We start from the raw sequence: 19,947 nt of genomic DNA, 5'->3' as shown, positions 1-19,947 counted from the left end.
ACCACCAAAATCTTAAGATATAGTTATTAAGCAACATATTAAACACTAAACATTAAACATCAAAAACACACAAAAATCTATCTATAAGTATATAAGTTAAACATTAAACATTCCACACCCAAATTAGAATATGAATCTTAAGTTTTTATCCACATCCAAAATAACATTTTTCAAACACGAATTAACTATTCGAGAATATTAATTGGTTGTTTTCCCTTTCCATCTCCGTTCTTTATCGCCTCTTCTAAAGCTTTCGCGACCTCGTCGTGAATGAACTTTGAACTTTGAACTACTGATGATCGATCAAAGATTCCAGGTTACGCAATGGCAGCAGACGCAACTCGCAAGGATGAGAAAAACTCTCAATCGATCAAAGAGTAATGTCGTCGATTTGGTGTATTACGCTACTGGATGATCGAATATCGATTTCGTTGATTTTTTTTGGTGTATTATGTGGGTATTTTGGGTAACGATCGATAGAACACAAGACCGAATAAGCAATCGTGCAAGGGAAAAAATGTGACTTTTCATATTCGGTTCGGTCCTTTTGGACCGAATAAGCCCTTATTCGGGTAACCCGGACCGAATAAGCCTTATATAGATACCCGAAAACCGAATCGAATTGCTTATTCGGGTCTAATTCGGTTTAGTTCGGGTTTTCGGGCCAAGTTCTCATCCCTAGTAAAAGTTTAGTGTGTGCCTTGGGGAATGGTCGAGAAATAAGATAAAGTTTGAATCATGTAGATAGTCATGGACGCCTTGCCAAATAGGAAAGTTCATTCAGATAATATTGACGGTGAAAACACATACACTTTATATAATTTCCATTTTTCGAAATGCTCACTATATAATTTTTACCTGTCTAAATACTTACTCCGTTTTGCCTATGATTATCTTGTAGCTAATAACACAATACTTACATTTGATAATCACCTTTATATGCATTTTTCAGTGACAAATACTTCGAAATTAAACTTAGAATCGAGTTGTCTCAATTTCAAATCAATAAACTTCAAAAAAACATACTGTTTAAAAAATACAAAAAAACTAAATTATATTGGAAAAGTAACAAATGCACATTGGCGATCACAAACCGGTCTCGGGTCTGGTCTTTTGGGACAAGTCTCGGAACGGTCCGATCCATTTTCGGACCGGTCCCGGAAGGTCTTGTGCTGATCTTTTTTTGGTTCGGTCTTGCGGTCTTTGTGTATGTATCTTTTTTTCGCTTTGATTTCGGTATTTTTTTGGTTTCGGGTTTGAGTTTTTCTGTTAATAAATATGTGATCAACACCAAAATAATACATTAATATTTAATAAAAATGATACACTAAAATTTAATAAAAGAGAGAAAGGGGTGAAGTTGGGCAATGTGTGATTAAAAAATATGTAATTAAGACAAAAATGATATGTAAATAAACTGTAACTTCCATCTTTTTAGACCATTCAGATCGGTTTTGACCAGTTTTGCATCGTTCTCGGACCAGTCCGATATTTTTTGGGATCGATATTGGAATGATTCGGACCGATTTTGACGATTTCGATCCGGTCCGTTCTTTTTCCGATCCGATCTCATTCTAGACTGGTTCGGCCTCAATCATTTTTCGGGTCTGTTTCCAAATAGGTGTAACTGGTCATGTCTTTAGTAACTTACTTATACATGGACTAAAAAAATAATGAGGCTTTATTAAAATTTCCGTGATAAAAAATCATTGGGCTTAACCGAAAGAGTGGATTCTATTCATTTTCTTACTAGACTGAACTCAAGGCCTGATTCTGTAGCCTGGATCTGCAGGCTAAAGCCTTCGATTGGGCCATCGGCGGATCGTCGTTAGCTTACTCGACAAGCACTTTCCGCCTGGGAGAAAAACTCTGCGGGCACGATTGATCGAGCTCTGTGGTTCGGAGTTCCAACGACTAAAACAAGATCTGCCGGAATCCGGTAATAGAGTTGACTCGTTCGAGTTTTCTTCACCACCGTAACATGGCGGATCCGGCGTACTCTGCCCTCAGAAAAATACTACTGGACGAGATCACGCCGGTGGTCATGGTTCTCCCTACGCCACTAGTAGAAGAACGATGCCAAAAAAATGGACTCTCATTTGTCCAAATGCTCACTCCGTTTTGCGTATTCAACAATATTGATGGTGAAACATATACACTTTACATAATTTTCTCATTTATATGCTTGTATTTCATATAAGAACTATTGGTATTTCACGCACACAAACGTTGGTGATCGATTCTAGTCTGCCGTTTGTGTATTTTTCTTGGGGTTTCTGAGTTAATGAAGGGGTTATGTTGAAATTACTATGAACTCGGCGTGAACAATAAACTGTGAGTAGAGTATTGAAGAACATAGAGAATGTAATTCGAGGAGCAAAAACCATCTGATTATGTTGGATGTGATGATGTCGCTTGAATAATCTTACATTTCACTTCAATTTCGGCTTTAGCTTTTATTTCACAGGTTAGGTGCTAGTGTCCTTAGTCTATACTTTTCATTGTTTTGCAGTCCCTGTTCGTACCGCTAGTGATCAACCCTACAGGCTACAGAAGTTCAAATTGCGAATGTTCTATGCATCAGATGTTAGGCAACAAAATGTTGAGGTATAAATTTGTCTGTTTACATGTTCACAACATTCATCACATCTTACAATTCTCTCATATTAAGTAACTCGTTTACTTCCCAATTTAGCTATGTAGTGTTAGCTGTTTGATTTAAAACCTTTGAACATTTTGTCCTGAGAAATGTTTTTTTCATTCAAGTAGGTGACAAAGGAGCGGTTAAAACAGGTTATTACTGATGCAGGAAACAATGAGGATTCAGACTTGTACTTAGATCCATCACCTATAGAAACTATACCCATCTGTAAGTTCTTCATCTAGTTATACTGTGTGAAAGTGTCCACACAGTTCCAAGAGTTTAAATTTATCATTTTTAAATTATTCATTTACTTGCCCCTTCAGCTTCTCAACCTGATTTTATACCAACATGGTTCCAATTTTTCAATAAAGAACTTGTACGCAGTGTATCCTTTTCAGATCATGAAGCCTTTGATCATCCTGTTGCATGTAAGTTTTTTAAAGTGCATTGTTTCTCATTTTCCCATTTAAATTACATGACTTTAAATCTGTAATTATAATGAAATTTTCAGGCCTTTTGGTTGTTTCTTCAAATGACAAGGATCCTATCAACAAATTTGTGGAACTTTTTAACATGAACCAATTACCTCCTCTTCTTAATGATGGTGCAATGGATCCAAAGATTCCAAAAGTTTTTGTTTTGGTCCATGATAACCAAGATGGATCACCAGAAAGGTTTTTTTTTTCACTCCTTAAATATCAAAATTTATTATGATGTAGAAAGAATTGAATATAAATTTGAATTTCATAATTGCATGTGATACAGAGCAACAAAGATATTGGCCGAAATGAGAAACACATTTGGAGCAAATGATTGTCGTTTGCTTTGTATCAACTCCTTGCAAGATGAAGCACTTGATCATGAACCAAATCCATGGGAATTTTATGTAAGTTCAGTTCATATTTTCATCTGATAAAATTTGTTTCCATCTTTTTATAAAGTGAAACTTGAATGACTTGAAATTTTTTGACAGATGCCTAATGCTTCTCCTGATCAGCATCTTGGTCGTTTACTCAACAAAGAGGATGTGGATGAGGTTCTTTCTGGAAAAAAAAAGAAATTTATTTAATGCTATATAATAATATAACTATCTGTAAATATAAACTCTTTTAACCTTTTTCAATTGCAACAGTTGAAGGACTTTGCTCGTGATCTATCATCCAAAGATATTATTCCTAACATGGAGCAAAGAATACGTGTTCTAAATCAGCAGGTTGTTTTTCTGTAGATATTTATGACCAAATTTTGTATTATTATTTATATATTTTTTCTCGTAAATCATTTTTAATGTCATATTACTTTTATTTGATGCTTATGAAAATTAGAGTATTTACATCACTCTGAGATTAATTACTATTCTTAATTCCAAATCACTGTTATAGGTTTCTGCAACAAGAAAAGGTTTCAGAAACCAAATAAAAAACTTATGGTGGAGAAAAGGAAAAGAAGATGCCCCTGAGAATCAAAGTGTTAACATGTATGTCTTTTCCCTTAATAGTGAAGAACACTTATTAATGTTCTTCATTTTCTTATTTTTTTGTTAATGTTTAAAGGTACACTTTCAGCTCTATTGAATCTCAAATAAGGGTATTGGGTGATTATGCCTTCATGTTACGGGATTATGAACTTGCTTTATCAAATTATCGCCTTCTATCCACTGATTACAAGCTTGACAAAGCATGGAAACGATATGCTGGTGTACAGGTAGCTCTATGACCATGTATGTGTATTTCCAGAAATACCCTTCTGCTCCTTAAACTCACTCATACTTATTAATATCTTCAGGAAATGATGGGATTAACATACTTCATGTTGAATCAATCAAAAAAAGATGCTGAATATTGCATGGAAAACGCCTTCACCACTTATTTAGTAAGCCCTATATTTCTTTTAATAATTATTTGTTATATAATTTATTTATTTATTTTATTCAGAGAATTGGGACATCAGGGAAGGGAAATGCCACACGTTGTGGTCTTTGGTGGGTTGAAATGTTGAAGGCAAGTGGTCAATATAAGGAGGCTGCTGGTGTTTACTTTCGTATCTCTGGTGAGGTAATAATTAATTAATTAATTAATTAATTCTCTTTTGTGAATAAAAAATAATATTTTCTAAGATTAAAAAAAAAACTTTAATTTTGCATAGGAACCTCTTCATTCAGCTGTGATGCTTGAACAAGCATCTTACTGCTACCTTTTAGCCAAACCAATTATGTTAAGAAAGTATGGATTTCATCTCATTCTTTCTGGTGATCTTTACAAGAAATGTGATCAGGTATTTCAATTTTTGTTACTGAATCGTATCTTAATTCTTTAATAGATAATTTTGTTTTACTATTAGTACTTAATAGATAATTTTCATCATTGATTCTGTAAAAATATATGAATGATTTATCTATCTATTTCTTTAGAGTAATATTACATTTTTGGTCCCTGAGAGTATCTGATTTTATCACTTTTGGTCCTTATTTGAGTTTTGTAACGTTTTTGGTCCTTGATCGAAATAGTCACTTTACTTGGGAACATGGACTGAAAATGTTACAAGAACCTCAAATAAGGACCAAAATTGCAATTTACTCTTTTTTTGTGTGCTTAATAATTAATATTCTTCTTCTGACAAGTTGTGCCTTTTTGTATCAGATAAAACATGCAATTCGTGCATACAGAAATGCCCTTTCTGTTTTCAAAGGAACAACATGGAGTCATATTCGGGATCATGTCCATTTTCATATAGGACAGTAAGTTTCTAAATGAGTTATTAAAGTTCAATAAAAATAGGCTGGATTCGTTGAAATTACATTATTACCCCTCCTCTTTGGACACAGGTGGTATGCTTTTCTTGGAAGGTTTGATGTGGCGATGAAACATATGTTGGAAATTGTGGCTTGTAGTCATCAATCAAAGCCAATGCAAGAGTTATTTATGAAAAACTTTTTCCAGATTCTACAGGTTAGTATTGTTGATATTGACTTTTATTTTTTCAATCTCATTATTATTATTATTATTATTATACAGTTTATCACACAAGTTTAATAAATAAACTTTTTGTTTTTTTCTAGAAAACTGGCAAAACATATAAAATTTCACGACTTCAGTTGCCGATTGTGAATATAAATTCACTGAATATTGTTTCTGAAGATCATCGCACTTATGGATCACCTGCTGCTGTAAGTTCATTCATCTCTCACATTCACACTCTTGCAATAACTATGTAATGCTTGAAATTATGATAAATTGTTGCAATTTTGTATTTTTTGTTGTTGATGACACAGGTGAGTGTTAAAGAAAGTATTTGGCAATCTTTGGAAGAAGAAATGGTTCCATCATTAACTAATGCTAAAACTACATGGTTGGATTTACAATCAAAGCTTCTCCCAAATAAACTCAAACAATCAAATGTCTGTGTTGCAGGAGGTATGAATTTCAGGTGATCAATTCTAGTTGTAAAATTTTTATTCCACAAAAAAAATAAAAAAAAAATTAACATAACATAATAAACTATACTTACACTATCAAAACAAGCCACTAATAATATATCATATGATGCTTCTTCTACTTGCAGAAGCACTTAAGGTGGAAATTGCCTTCAAAAACCCTCTCCAACTCTCTATTCCCATTTACAGTGTTACCCTAATGTGTGAATATTCACCAAACGAGACAATACCTGGTAACTTCACTATTTTTAAAAATTTGAATTTATAATGTGTAAAGATTAATTATTTAATAATAATAATATTATTATTATTATTTCACTTCTCAGATGCAAACAACTCATCTGTAGATCAAAGTATTGAAGACGAAAAAACAACCTCAGACACATCTCTTTTTACATTATCCGAGGTTGATATAACATTGACAGGTGGCGAAACCACACTGGTGAGTTTGAGTTTGAGTTTGAGTTTGACTTTACAGTTGACCATTTTATTTATTTATTTTTAACTTTTTTCAGGCTCAACTAAGTGTTACACCTAGAAAAGAAGGCCGGCTAAAAGTAACTGGTGTGAGTTGGAAGTTATCTGATTCAATGGTTGGATTTTATGCCTTTGAACCGGATTTAATAAAAAAAAGAATTTCTAAAGGAAGAAGGAAAGCTAAACAGAATACAAATAAACTTGAATTTTTGGTTATCAAGGTTCATACTCTCTGTCTCTTTTTAAATTATGCAAATTGAAACCACGTTGCTATTTTTAATTTTTAAAAAATTTTCTAATTCCAGAGTCTACCCAGACTTGAGGGTATTATTAATAACCTCCCAAGTACAGTTTATACTGGAAATTTGCAACGTCTTTCACTCGAACTAAGAAACTCTTCAGAGATTCCTGTGAAGGTATATTATGCTTTCAATATTATTTACCTGATTTCCATGAAAATGTAAAAAAAAATTGAACTTTCCCTCTTGTTTTCTCTTAATTAATTTCTTTCTCCTTCTAATGGCAGAATCTAAAGATGAAGATCAGTCATCCCAGGTTTCTAAACATAGGAAACCCTGACAAATCAGATGTGAACTTTCCCTCTTGTTTGGAGAAAGAAAAAACACCTTCACAAAAAGACGCAGATCTTGACACCACTAAGAAATCCGACACCATATTCCATTTCCCCGAGGTCAGTTTCGTCATTTCTTCAAAAGTTTATCCACATTTTTTTTTTCTCATCTATAATTGATTTTATTATATTTCTAGGATACAATAATTCACAAGGAAACTCCCTTTGTTCTACCTCTTTGGTTTCGGGCAGCAACTCCTGGAAACGTGTCTTTATATCTGACAATATATTACGAAGTTGAAGACAAATCTACTGCCATGCGATATCGCACTTTGCGTACACATCATATTTTGGAGGTGAATATAAAACAAATTTTGTTTAATTAAATTGCGTTGGATTTTGTAACGATAAATAAAATCTTTTTTATAGGTTCTACCATCTTTGGATGTGTCATTCAATATCAGCCCATGTCCATCAAGATTACAAGAATATATTGTCCGAATGGATGTTATCAACAAAGGCTTAAAAAGTCTAAAGCTTCGTCAATTATCATCCGTTGGATCCGAATGGCAAATCTCCTTGATCGAATCCATTCAAGACATCATCCCTTCCGGAAACTTAGCATCCGGTCAATCTCTTTCTTGCTTTCTTAAACTCAAGGTAATTGATTGATTAGATTAGCTTTACACTACTTTTATTACTTTTTATTTTTTAATTATTTATTTCTTTCTACAGAATGCGAAAACAACAGAAACCGCTACAGATGTCTGGTTAGGCCGCATCGGCAGTGAAGCCGTATTCGACACACAGCGAGCACCACTCGTCAATTTCCACCATTACGAACAACTCCATCCAAAAACATCACGCAAGGTTCAATAATTTCTTCACATAAATCACGAAATTACGAAATTACCCCTTGACTTTTCATGAACCTATCAGGAACAGGAACAGGAACACCAAAGCACAGTCGACTTCATGTTGATCTCCGAGATGGAAGAAACCGAAAACCAACCTCCGCAAATCTTCTCGCATCATGCTTGTCATTGCAGGCAAGTCCGTAATTTCGAAAATAAAATCATCTATATTTTCCAACATTATTTTGATTTTTATTTTTGATATTGTGGTATTGCAGTGTGGCAACGAAGAGACCGATATGGTGGTTATTGGAAGGGCCACGGATTATTCATTATAACATGGCGGATCCCTTCTGCGAAACGAAACTCAAAATGACGCTTCACAATTCTTCAACTTTTTCAGCCTCCGTTCGTATCAATACCTTCGATTCTCCTCCTGGAAGCAGCTCATCTGGGAACAAAGTCGGCTGGCATGATATGACTAGTCCACCGATTGAAATTAGGGTTCCGCCGCCGGAATCGGTGAAAGCGGTGGCGCTAGAGTCGGTGCCGCCTTTCATTTGGACGGGGTTGAGTACGACTCATGTGAAACTGGAACCGAATTCAACGACTGAGATTGGTTTACTGGTGACGACGTTTGCTCCGGGGACTTATGATCTGTCGAATTACACGTTGCATTGGAATCTTGTGGGGTGTGATGATGTGAGGGAGAAGGAAGGGGTGTGCGGAGGGCATCCGTTTTATTTGACCATATTGCGAGAGGAGTGAGTGAGTGACGTTTTTTTTTTTAATTAAAATGTTTTTTGTGTACTAATGGTCGGTTGTAAAATTTGTTGTTTTAAATGTATTTATAGAACAAAATAGAAAAAGGTCGATTTAAATGGAAGGAAGGAATCAGATGAGATTATTTTTTTATTATGAGTTAATAAGAACAATGAAATGTTTCTAGAGATAGAGCTTCAAGTTTTTGAGGTTTAATTGGGTTCAACATCTATGGTGTTCGTCCGTCACCTTCCCTCTAAAATCTTTCATTGTGAGTGGGAAAGTGATTTTAAAGATGACTCTACATGAGCTACCATTTTTTACGTTTGTCTCTAGACATCTGTGCTGCATACAGAAAGAAAGTAATACGTCTTAAGATTTTCTTCTATTGCTTTTATCAATATCAAGTATTATCATTCCACCATGAATAGAGGTTATCTTATTAAATAAATTCTAGCATAAGGTAATTTATAAATTTTACATTTTTTTTTTGGTTTTTGAAAAACCTTTTATTTATTGGTAAACACGTCATTACACATTGGAACATACAAAGTTCCTTTGAGTTTGTTGGCACATGTGGTTGGTTCCATAGGGAATGTCGTGCCCCTTTTTTAAACACAATTTATTATTATTTCTACTACCTTCTATAAACTATTAATAAACTATTAAAATATTAAAATCATTCAATAATCAATACAAAATGAATCAGTTTTATCAACTAACTCATGTTTAACAATTAACCCATAAAATAAATGTTGCTTTGTCTACTTAGATTTCATTTCTAACTCCTTTTGGACGCTTACCTAGTGTATGAGAATTCACTAATATTAAAACACACACACACCCAATTATTGAATATGTTGTGTTTTTTATCAACCATTAAAAATAATAATTTTACAATATTTAAGCATCGAATGGCGTAATCGCTGAAATATGAATAACCATATGAGTCTACTATTGCGAGGTAATTATGTGTTTTTTCAAAATAATGATTGTATAAAATAAGAATAAAATCATGACTAAATTAGATAAGTAAATGAGTAAAAGAATAAAATAAGTAATTTTATATTTCCTCTTTATTTGTTACCAACAATAAACATAACTTGTCAATGTATGTGTGAGACAATGGTTGTGGCTAATGCATGAGGTTGAGGCTTTGCACTCCCATATTTTGGTGTCTTGTATTCTTCTATTAATGGCTAATTCCGACTTATAACAATGCATACACCGCTATTTATGTTCTTTCCACTTTTCTTATCATTATCCCTACATCGATCTATCTTTTTTGATGATTGTGTGTGGTTTTTTTTGATGATTGTGTGTGGGATTTTACAACTTGCCGAAACTTGGAATGCGATGATCTTTGTAGCCATTTTCTGAGCTCTATTACCATGTGAAATTTGGGAACTATGCATTTCATATATAATAAATTCTCAAATTTGCAATGATAATTAGCTAAGGTTTGTATAATCAAGGTGGTAAAACATGAAAGATCAAAAATAAATATCGAGAAGACACCCTTGTAGTTACTAAAATGAAAATAGAGTTTCACAAATAGGCATCAAAAGTAGTAGGGATGTGCGCGATGCGGTTTAGAGTCAAAACCGCAAACCACACCGCACTTGCGGTCTGAGATTTTCGGAAACCGCAGACTAGGATGAGCGCGTTGCGGTTCGGTGCGGTTATTGGCCAAAACCTCACCACTAACCGCAAATACGGTTAATCCGTTTTCAAACCGCTTGATGCGGTTATTTTTGCGGTGCGGTTTTGTTTTCTTTGTGTTTCGGTTATTAACCGGATGGATTTCGTGCGGTTATTTTGTGTGGTTTTTCACCGTAGTTTAGAGTTCAAAAAGTTTTAAGAGTTCAAACTTATTATTTGTAATATTAAAAAAAGAATAAAGTATAAGACAATTAACTTAAATTACAAACAACTAATTCTTAAAAACGTGAAATCATTAGTAATTAACAATAAATATCTTAAAATTGTAAAATTTCACAATTTTCCAAAATTAAACACAACAAAAAACCCAACATTTTTGTCTTCTAGAATTTTATCATTCTTTCATGTATGAAACTTGTCTTATTTTTAATATTTAATATATTAATAATTAATAAAAAAATTGTATATAATATATACGGTGCGGTGCATCTTTTTTTGCGGTTTTTGAAAACTGATAACCGCATCGCACCACAAATTTACGGTTTTTGAAAAACAGAAAACCTCACCATCGGTTTTTATTGCGGTTGCGGTTTATCGGTGGCAGTTTATGGGGTTTTTGCGGTTAATTTTAGTTGTGGTGCGATTTTTGCTCACCATGAAGGTTTTAAACCGCGATTTTTGCTCACCATGAAGGTTTTAAACCGCGTTATCAAATTGAAGACCGCACCATGAAGGTTTTAAACCGCGTTATGCGGTGCGGTATGAGCGGTTTTTGTGCGATATGGGTGTTCACGTTGTAGTTTAGAGACAAAAACAACAAATCGTATTATGCGTTGCATAAATTTTGATTAGCACAAATAAATATTATACGATAAAAAAAAGAATAACATGTACATAAGTAGCACCAAAATCTAATTGTTCGTTTAAAGAGTTATGTAAAGATATCAACTTTCAATAAACAAAAACATAATGATAGTTAAATAATTATTTACGACTATATGAGAAATTGATTCTATTCCAAACCATTTTTTTGGTTTCTGTGTACAATCCATTTTATTCTATACCAAACTATTCAAAACTATTTCTGTGTATGACACATGTTACTATACCAAACTATATGGTTATAGATTAATGTGTTTGTTAATACAATGAACCAATAAGAATTTAATAAAATTAAATAATTATTTAATTAAATAAAGATATATATTAAATGATTTCCATAATTATATGTATATTAAATGATATCCATAATTATAATTCTCTTTCTATGGAAACTAATTAAATTCGTTATTAATGTCAGTAATAACAATCTTTCAGAATGAATTCGCATATAAGTTTTTTTGTATGAGTTCGTTTTTTGTTTCAGGACTCACTCACTTAAAATACAATAAAGTTGAATGGAATATGAAGAATAAAAGTGTATTTTACTAGAATACACCCTCATTCTGCTACAATACACTCTCTTTCTTGTAGATACGAATTCATTCTGAAAGAATATTATTGTTGACATTAATGAAGAATTTAATTAGTTTCCATAAAAAAGAATTATAAGTATGGATATCATTTAATATACATATAATTTTATTAAATTTTTATTGGTGCATTCTAGCACACAATATATGTGAAAAACATTTGAACATACCCCCTCTCTCTCTCCCTCTCTCTCTCTCTCTCTCTATATATATATATATATATATATATATATATATATATATATATATATATATATATATATATATATATAGTTAGTTAGTTAGTTAGGTTCAAATGTTTTTAACAATTATTGTGTGCATGAATGCACCAATTAAAAATTAGGAAAATATTAAATAATTTTTTAATTCAATAAGGGTATTTTAGAGATTTTGTATTCTAAATTAATAGAAGCATTTAATTGAAATCCTATAACTAAGGAAAGAAAATAAATTTTTGACCTAATCTTTCTCTTATATCACTACAGGTTCTTCTTCTTTGCATCACACCACAAAAAAAAAATCAAACGACGTACATGTTGTGAATCACAGGCGGCGTCACAAGAATCCATCATCGGCGCGACCCTCCTTCTCTGAGGTTGCCATCGCCACTTTCTTATTCTCCGAGAACAACAATCAAACCAACAAAATAAATGTCAGGCCTAGAAGAATCGATCGGTGGTGTTCAAGATAGAAATTGCAAACGAACTTGCCTTCACTGTCATTCCTTCTCCTATACAATCGTCATTCTTGACTTTTTAAACCACCTACCATGAGAATCCATGAGACCTTCTCGTCAATCTCGTTTGGAAACCATACCCAGTGGCATCACCGGTGAGGTCAGGACAAGCCTTAATTGCCGATGCATCTATATCTTTCTTGATTTTTGGGTAATCATTATTCACTCGGTAATTTTCTCATTCCTTTTTCTGTTTGACCTAATTTGAAATTCAGGAGCCATGGTTTCTATTTCATAATTTATCATTACAAAGGCATATTTTATTAATCTGAAGGCAAAATGAAGCTATACATAATCTGATATGAAGGCAGAAATATGATTGCTCATAGCCAGTTCTGGCTTATGCACTTAATTGTTATTTTTGTAAATTATAAGAAATAAAAACTTGTTAATTCGATGGCATAGCCAGTTCCTCCTTGTCACCTTTTTATGTAATTTGTATGTCCTGTTCTATATTGTTATGGTTGGAAGTGTAATCTGTTAATTTTCAATTTGATAAGGGAGAAGTACCTGCTTGCAAAGAAAATGAAGAGGATAAAGCTTATTAACCATCGATGGTTAGAAGAATGGTATGCATCTTGTTTGATAGGCTCTCTTCCAGAGACCTTGTTTACCTTTTTATAATATTTTTGTTTATTTCATTATTCTGTAAGCTGCTATTAAGTCTAAATTTCTGACCTTGATTCCCCCTCTTCATTCTCCAGTTTAAAGGCCTAGGAGATTTTCTCAGAATCAGATTATACTAGAAGGTGAGACTGAGTTTTTATGTCAATCGTATACGTGTATGCACATCTGATATAAAATACATCTTTGTAGTTATTCATTCAAAATACATCTTTGTGTTAACATGATCTTTTCCTTCATTTATATTTCAAATATTTTTCGTTGGGTATATTCTTGATAATACAAATTCTTTAAGAATATTCAAAACCATTCTGCAAGAATAGTTAATTCTGTAAGAATATTATTGCTGTATTCTGATAGAATTGTAGTTAATTAGTTATATGTTTAATGTGCAGTTGTTACAAGTGTATCACTACAAAATATTTGGCAATGAATTTGTGATAGAAATGGCTTGAAGACCTGATGGGAAAGGCTTGAAGAATGAATTAAAGAATGATCACACTCACTGTTTAAGAATGTTATTATTTTTTAAGACTTGCACTTGTTATTCTTTCAGAATGTTGTTATTATTCAATAAATCACAATCATACAATGTAATTATTTGATATATTATTAGTCCAATAATCAATTTTGTGTATTCTTTCAGAATGTATTTACTAGTTTATGATTGGCATTCTGTCATTCTGACAGAATAAAATCGAAAAATATATTTATTAGTTTATGGTTGACATTCTATCATTCTACAAAATAAAATCAGATTTTTTAAATTTGAATTAATTTAAAATATTTAGATTTTTAAAAATAAAGGAATAAATTATCCCTAAAAATCCGAAAATTTCCTTTTTTAATATAGGTTAATTGACTAAAATGCCCTTATGCTGAAATTTGTGTGATTATATGGTACATGTTATCCTATTCTAATATCATAGACCCTCAGATCATGACTTTTGATTCTATTCCATCCGGTGGTCTAGATCTGTGCATTATGGCACACAATAGTTAGTAAAAACAAAATAACCTAAGCTTATATATATATATATATATATATATATATATATATATATATATATATATATATATATATATATATGTGTGTGTGTGTGTGTGTGTGGTGTGTGTGTGTGTGTTTTGCGGTGTGGTGCGGTTTGAACCGTAGTTTCGTAATTAAAAACCGCAAACCGCACCACGAATATCTAAACCGTATTTTGCGATACGGTGTGGTGCGGTGCGGACAGTTTATACGGTTTGATGTGCACCCTTAATTAAAACTTTTATAGAAAAGAAAGTCACTTGACTCTTAAGGGACCATTTATGCAATTCACGAAAAAGATATAAAATTACAAATGTGTCCTTTCTTCGAAGCCTCTTGAGTCTTCATGATGATGAGGCTAGCAAATTAGCAGTCGGATAACAATGGAGGCCTTGAAGGTTTGGTCATCGCGGCCTCGGAGGCACTGCTTTGGTTTAGCTTCCTCTTCTCCTCCTCCGACTTCGGAATCATACCTCCCTGTCACTTTCATCCGCTGCTGTTCTTCCTCCTCCACCTCCGCCGCCGCAGCGCCGAAACAAGGCGGCAGGGATATAAGATCATCCGCACTTTCAACTTCGACTTCAACCTCAGACATAAACGCTATTCATCCTATCCGTCTAAAAAAGGTCATTATCTTAAAAAAAAAACTCTCTCGTTGTTTGTTTTTCTGGTTTTGCCCTATCTTCTGTTTCTCATTGTTACTCTACGAAATCAGATTAATTGTGTGTTTTCCATACTTGAGTAAGAACTGCCTGTTTTCAATCACTAAAGAACAAGCATTACGTTCAATTCGAAAAACGAAATGTCTCACTTTGCGATTTAGGTCAAATATACATAATCGATAGTTATATATAACTCCAATTTTGCTTGTTGCAGCACTTATTGAAGTTTATTGTGGTTTCCAGTTGAGTTTATGGATTTGAATTTGAGTAGAATCAAACATTGAGCTACATTATTGCATATAGATATGTTTGCAATGAAAACAATGGATTCTTTTACAGGTGGAAGAGTTAAGAAGCAAAGGATTTGAACCCTACGCTTACAGTCCTCCACCGGAGCACCACCACCCACTTCCATCGTCCTCCAAAACCTCCCTAATCTCCCTCCCTCTCCCGCCCAAACCCGCTCCTCCACCGCCTATTACCGCCACAAACCCCACCACGGACCTCCAAGAAAAACTCTTCTACCTCGATTCCGTCGGAATTGACCTAATCCCACTCCTCACCACCCACCCTCCCCTCATCACCACCTCCCTTTCACACATCAAATCCACCATCACCTTCCTCTCCACCACCATCCCCCTCCCCCCACCCGCCCTCAACCGCCTCGTCTCCCTCTGCCCTGAAATCCTCACACTCCCACTCTCCTCCATCATCTCCACCATCACCTTCCTCCTCCGGGAAGCCCACGTCCGGAGCCACCACCTCCGGCGAGTCATCCACCGCCGTCCACGCCTCCTGACCTCCGACGTCAAAACCCGCCTCCGCCCCACCCTCTACTTCCTCCAGGGCACAATTGGAATTTCAGAAATCAACAAACACACCCACCTCCTATCATGCTCGGTCGAAGACAAACTCCTCCCACGTATCGAATACTTCAATGAAAACATTGGAATCCCGTATTCCGACACCATGTTGATTTTCCGGCGATTCCCTTCATTGTTTTGCTACAGCATAAAAGAAAACCTTGAACCGAAGTTCAATTACTTTGTGGTGGAAATGGGGCGGGATTCCAGGGAATTGGTGGAATTCCCACAGTATTTTTCGTTTAGTTTAGAGAACCGGATTAAACCGAGACACAGGCGGTGCTCGGAAAAAGGTGTCTGTCTGCCATTGCCGGCCATGTTGAGGTCCAGTGAGAAGCGGTTTCTTGAGAGGTTGGAGGTGTGTTGTGATTCCTCCATGCCAATGAGGAATTCTCCCTTTTGGTATTACACTCATGGTGATGATTGATTATGATGATGATAGTGTTATGAATGTGTTGTTACATGATTGGTATGCCTCATTTTGTGTATATATTATTAAGATTCCGACAACACGAATTGTAATATTAATGGGATTTATTCAAGATGTTTTGGAAAGTTTAGGAATTGTTTGAGGTCTAGATTGGAATCCCAGATTGAATCTTGGAATGGGAGTGTATGCCGATTCCGATTCCGTACATCCAACCTCATGAAAGTCTTTGTTAAGTAGTCCTTATGAGTTATATGCAAAGTTTTTTTTTTTTTTTTTTTTTTTTTTTTTTTTTTTTTTTTTAAATCTTGTTCCAATTTCTAATTACATGAAAACGACTATTGTATGTTTGTATGTTTCTTTTCTTTATTGTACGTAACATTATAATTCAAAAGATAGAAAAGTAAATGGATAAAGAATTGGTAGGAGACAACGTAAGCAAATGAGTGATTTTTTTAAAACTAAACGACGCATGTTTTTCAACACAAAAGTGTGTAAAAAAAGGGAAAATGACTCTTGAGGTAATTAACTTTTGTGTTTGTACTCGTTTGGTCTTTTTCTTTTTTTTTGTATTCAATATACCATCGAACTTGTTGTTTGCGTTCACCATAACCTTTTTGACCGGCTTTTGACCTGTGATAGCCAGTCAAAGGGTTATGGTGAACACAAACAACAAGTTCGATGGTATATTGAGTACAAAAAAAAAAAAAGAGACTAAATGAGAACGAACTCAACAGTTGGTTACCCTCCTGAGCCATATTCCCCGAAAAGTTAAATGAAATTAAAGTTGCAAAATTATCAAAGACTGTAACCTTTTTTGGCTATAACGTATATGAAGAGCGTTTCAAAGGGGTAACCTCGTTAAAACATGGTCTATGCTATGCTTACTGTAGTTAGCTGTCAACACCTCTCTGCAAAAGGATATGACTGTGTATGAGAGATATATTTATCAGCATAAACGTTTACCTCAAGGTATATTATGGTGATTTGTCTACAAAAGCAGCATGATATTGTACATATTGATGTTGTATCTTATCCCATGAATTAAATCTTAAAGCTAAGTAAACTTAAAAATCACAGCACTTGTGATTCCACTCGTTCGTAGACTTGTCTAGAATCCATGATACGATAAATCATTTGATTGGAAATGTAAATGTAGTCATGAAATGCGTCTGCTTAGTCAAGTTTCCCCTAATAAATATTCAAGTGCATTACAAAGTTGTACATGTATGAATAATATTCTTTCGTGGGTTATGTTTTGAAGAGAAGCAAGAATGAATCTCATAAAGTCATTAATATCAGTAGAAGATGACGCGAGATTTGTTGTAAATGAGTAAAGGGAAAATTAATCAGGAGGGTAATCAACTGTTGCATTTGTTCTCATTTGGTCGATTTCCTTTTTTTGTACTAAATATATCATCGAACTTGTTGTTTGTGTTCACCATAACCCTTTGACCGGCTATCACAGGTCAAAAGCCGGTCAAAAGGGTTATGGTGAACACATTCAACAAGTTCGATGGTATATTGAATACAAAAAAAAGAAATGGACCAAATGAGTACAAACGCAAAAGTTAATTACTCTCAAGAGTCATTTTCCCTAAAAAAAAAAAAAATTAATCAAATTTATGTAGTGAATGATTCTAAACTAGTTTAAGTTTTAAGTCAATAAGTCATTCTATAACGCATTCAAGATGCCTAGATATATGTTTATACGCGGTTATGATGTGGAATTATGGAAAACATTTTGGAATAATTAACCAAGATAAACTATGATTTTGATTTTTCTATTTTTCTGGATCATAAAAAACATAATTGCTAAAATGATCAAAATGATATTATTATTATTTTCAAAATTATCATATGAAATAGTTATATATATATATATATATATATATATATATATATATATATATATATATATATATATATATATATATATATATATATATTGTAGAGTAATATTTGCAAAATTTCTTTAATTTTATGAAATTACTTTTTTGAAACTATTCTATTTAAAAGAATATCTTATTTTACTATCTTATGAAACAATTACTCATATATAGTGTGACCTTTTAAAGGTATAAAATTATTAAAAGCTTAACGAAGCTAATTGAAATAGTGATATTAACTTCTAGATTGAAGAATTTTCGAATTCTAATACGAATCCATCGCTAATTTCTACTTCTAAATACTAACCAAATCGTATAATATGTTTTATTATCTTACAAAATATATAAGAAATAAATTTAATTAAATATTATCAAATGACGAAAACAATCGGCTAATAATGATGTGGTCGTTTGCCGTTTTTAGTTCATTTCTCTCCTTTTACTTGGTCAAGGCGGACGTCTTCTCTGGTGGATAAGCAATTTCTCGGCTATTTCTTCATCGTTGACTTTCTACAGTTGAACAGTTATACCTGTCAAGCAGCCATTGAAGAGCTATTCCTTCAATTTCTCTATCTATACCCACCTCAATCCCACTCTGCTTTCGCATAACTTTGTAATCTTCATCTGTTTTGCTACCAAATCAAGATCTGAATCAGAACCTTTGACAAGAGCAACACAAGAATCATGAACGATCTGTTTTCCGGATCCTTCTCTCGTTTCCGCAGCGAGGAAGGATCGCCGCCGTCTCGTTTTCAGAACAACGTCGAGATGACAGGTAACTCGCCGTCGACCGGAGGCGCCAACCTCGATAAGTTTTTCGAAGACGTTGAAGCGATTAAGGACGAGCTCCGAGCACTTGAAACGCTCCATAACCAGCTCCAATCGTCACACGAGCATAGCAAAACCCTACACAACGCCAAATCAGTGAAGGAGTTGAGATCTAAGATGGATAACGACGTCTCTGTTTCTCTGAAAAAGGCCAAGTTCATCAAAGTACGTTTAGAAGCCCTAGATCGATCCAACGCCGCGAATCGGAGTCTCCCTGGATGTGGACCTGGAAGCTCTTCAGATCGTACTCGGACCTCCGTCGTCAACGGCCTCCGTAAAAAACTCTCTGATTCGATGAATTCCTTCAACGATCTCCGTACTAAAATGGCGTCGGAGTATCGCGAAACCGTCCAGCGACGGTATTACACCGTCACCGGCGAAAACCCCGACGAATCGACTGTAGACAACTTGATTTCCACCGGACAAAGCGAGACGTTTTTGCAGAAGGCGATTCAGGAGCAAGGGAGAGGGCAAGTGATGGACACGATCTTGGAGATCAAGGAACGACACGACGCCGTTAAGGAGATCGAGAGGAATTTGAAGGAATTGCATCAGGTGTTTATGGACATGGCGGTGTTGGTGGAGAGTCAGGGAGAGCAGTTGGATGATATTGAGAATCAGGTGAACCGTGCTAGTTCGTTCGTCAACCGTGGCGCCACCCATCTACAGGTGGCGCGTAAGCATCAGAAGAACACCAGGAAATGGGCTTGTTTTGGGATTATTTTGGTGTTGATTGTGATTCTTATCATCATATTATCAATCAGGCCTTGGGAGAGCAATGGTAGCGGCGGCGGAGGTGGAGGCGGAGGTAATCCGACACCTAGCTCAGCACCACCGCCACCACCGCCGGCGGCCACTTGACGCCAGTCCGCTCAACCACTTTATTTGTTGATTATTGTAAGTGGTAATGGTGTGACGATGGCTTGTTTTCTTGGATTATTGTATTTATTTTACGATTATTGTATTTATTTATTTTCAGATAAATTTTTGCTCAGAGAGGTCACTTATATTTA

General features: G+C 34.4%; 2 protein-coding genes and 1 pseudogene across 5 annotated transcripts; all 3 read left to right on the top strand.

Moving 5' to 3' along the window:
- The first annotated feature begins 1,829 nt into the window (after positions 1-1,829).
- On the top strand, positions 1,830-8,929 carry LOC145119387 (Tetratricopeptide repeat (TPR)-like superfamily protein). 4 transcript variants are annotated; one of them, XM_079055041.1, is made up of 27 exons: positions 1,830-2,144; positions 2,513-2,607; positions 2,770-2,869; positions 2,968-3,072; positions 3,156-3,318; positions 3,410-3,530; positions 3,618-3,680; positions 3,777-3,857; positions 4,027-4,121; positions 4,198-4,348; positions 4,430-4,516; positions 4,579-4,698; positions 4,790-4,918; positions 5,284-5,381; positions 5,469-5,592; positions 5,703-5,810; positions 5,916-6,057; positions 6,206-6,310; positions 6,425-6,519; positions 6,593-6,775; positions 6,860-6,970; positions 7,081-7,245; positions 7,323-7,481; positions 7,555-7,785; positions 7,861-7,995; positions 8,065-8,174; positions 8,258-8,929. In XM_079055041.1, exons 1-27 carry the CDS (start codon positions 1,982-1,984, stop codon positions 8,745-8,747), a joined length of 3,729 nt encoding a protein of 1,242 aa, XP_078911167.1. In that variant the 5' UTR covers positions 1,830-1,981; the 3' UTR covers positions 8,748-8,929. The 4 variants fall into 4 exon arrangements, with proteins under 4 accessions (XP_078911167.1, XP_078911164.1, XP_078911166.1 ...); XM_079055038.1 differs by having other exon boundaries at positions 6,404-6,519; positions 8,071-8,174; XM_079055040.1 differs by having other exon boundaries at positions 1,831-2,144; positions 4,210-4,348; positions 6,404-6,519.
- A 5,666-nt stretch (positions 8,930-14,595) lies between these two features.
- On the top strand, positions 14,596-16,345 carry LOC145122586 (protein SEEDLING LETHAL 1, chloroplastic-like). Its single transcript, XM_079058158.1, has 2 exons — positions 14,596-14,891; positions 15,267-16,345. Exons 1-2 carry the CDS (start codon positions 14,649-14,651, stop codon positions 16,215-16,217), a joined length of 1,194 nt encoding a protein of 397 aa, XP_078914284.1. The 5' UTR covers positions 14,596-14,648; the 3' UTR covers positions 16,218-16,345.
- A 2,189-nt stretch (positions 16,346-18,534) lies between these two features.
- Positions 18,535-19,947, top strand: LOC145119644 (syntaxin-121 pseudogene; annotated as a pseudogene).

The sequence above is a fragment of the Lactuca virosa genome, chromosome 6, assembly GCF_052849685.1.
Source record: "Lactuca virosa cultivar CGN04683 chromosome 6, Lactuca_virosa_CGN04683_v6, whole genome shotgun sequence".
Lineage (NCBI taxonomy): Eukaryota > Viridiplantae > Streptophyta > Magnoliopsida > Asterales > Asteraceae > Lactuca > Lactuca virosa.
Note: the sequence above shows the minus strand (reverse complement) of the source record. Positions and strands in the feature narration are given on the sequence as shown.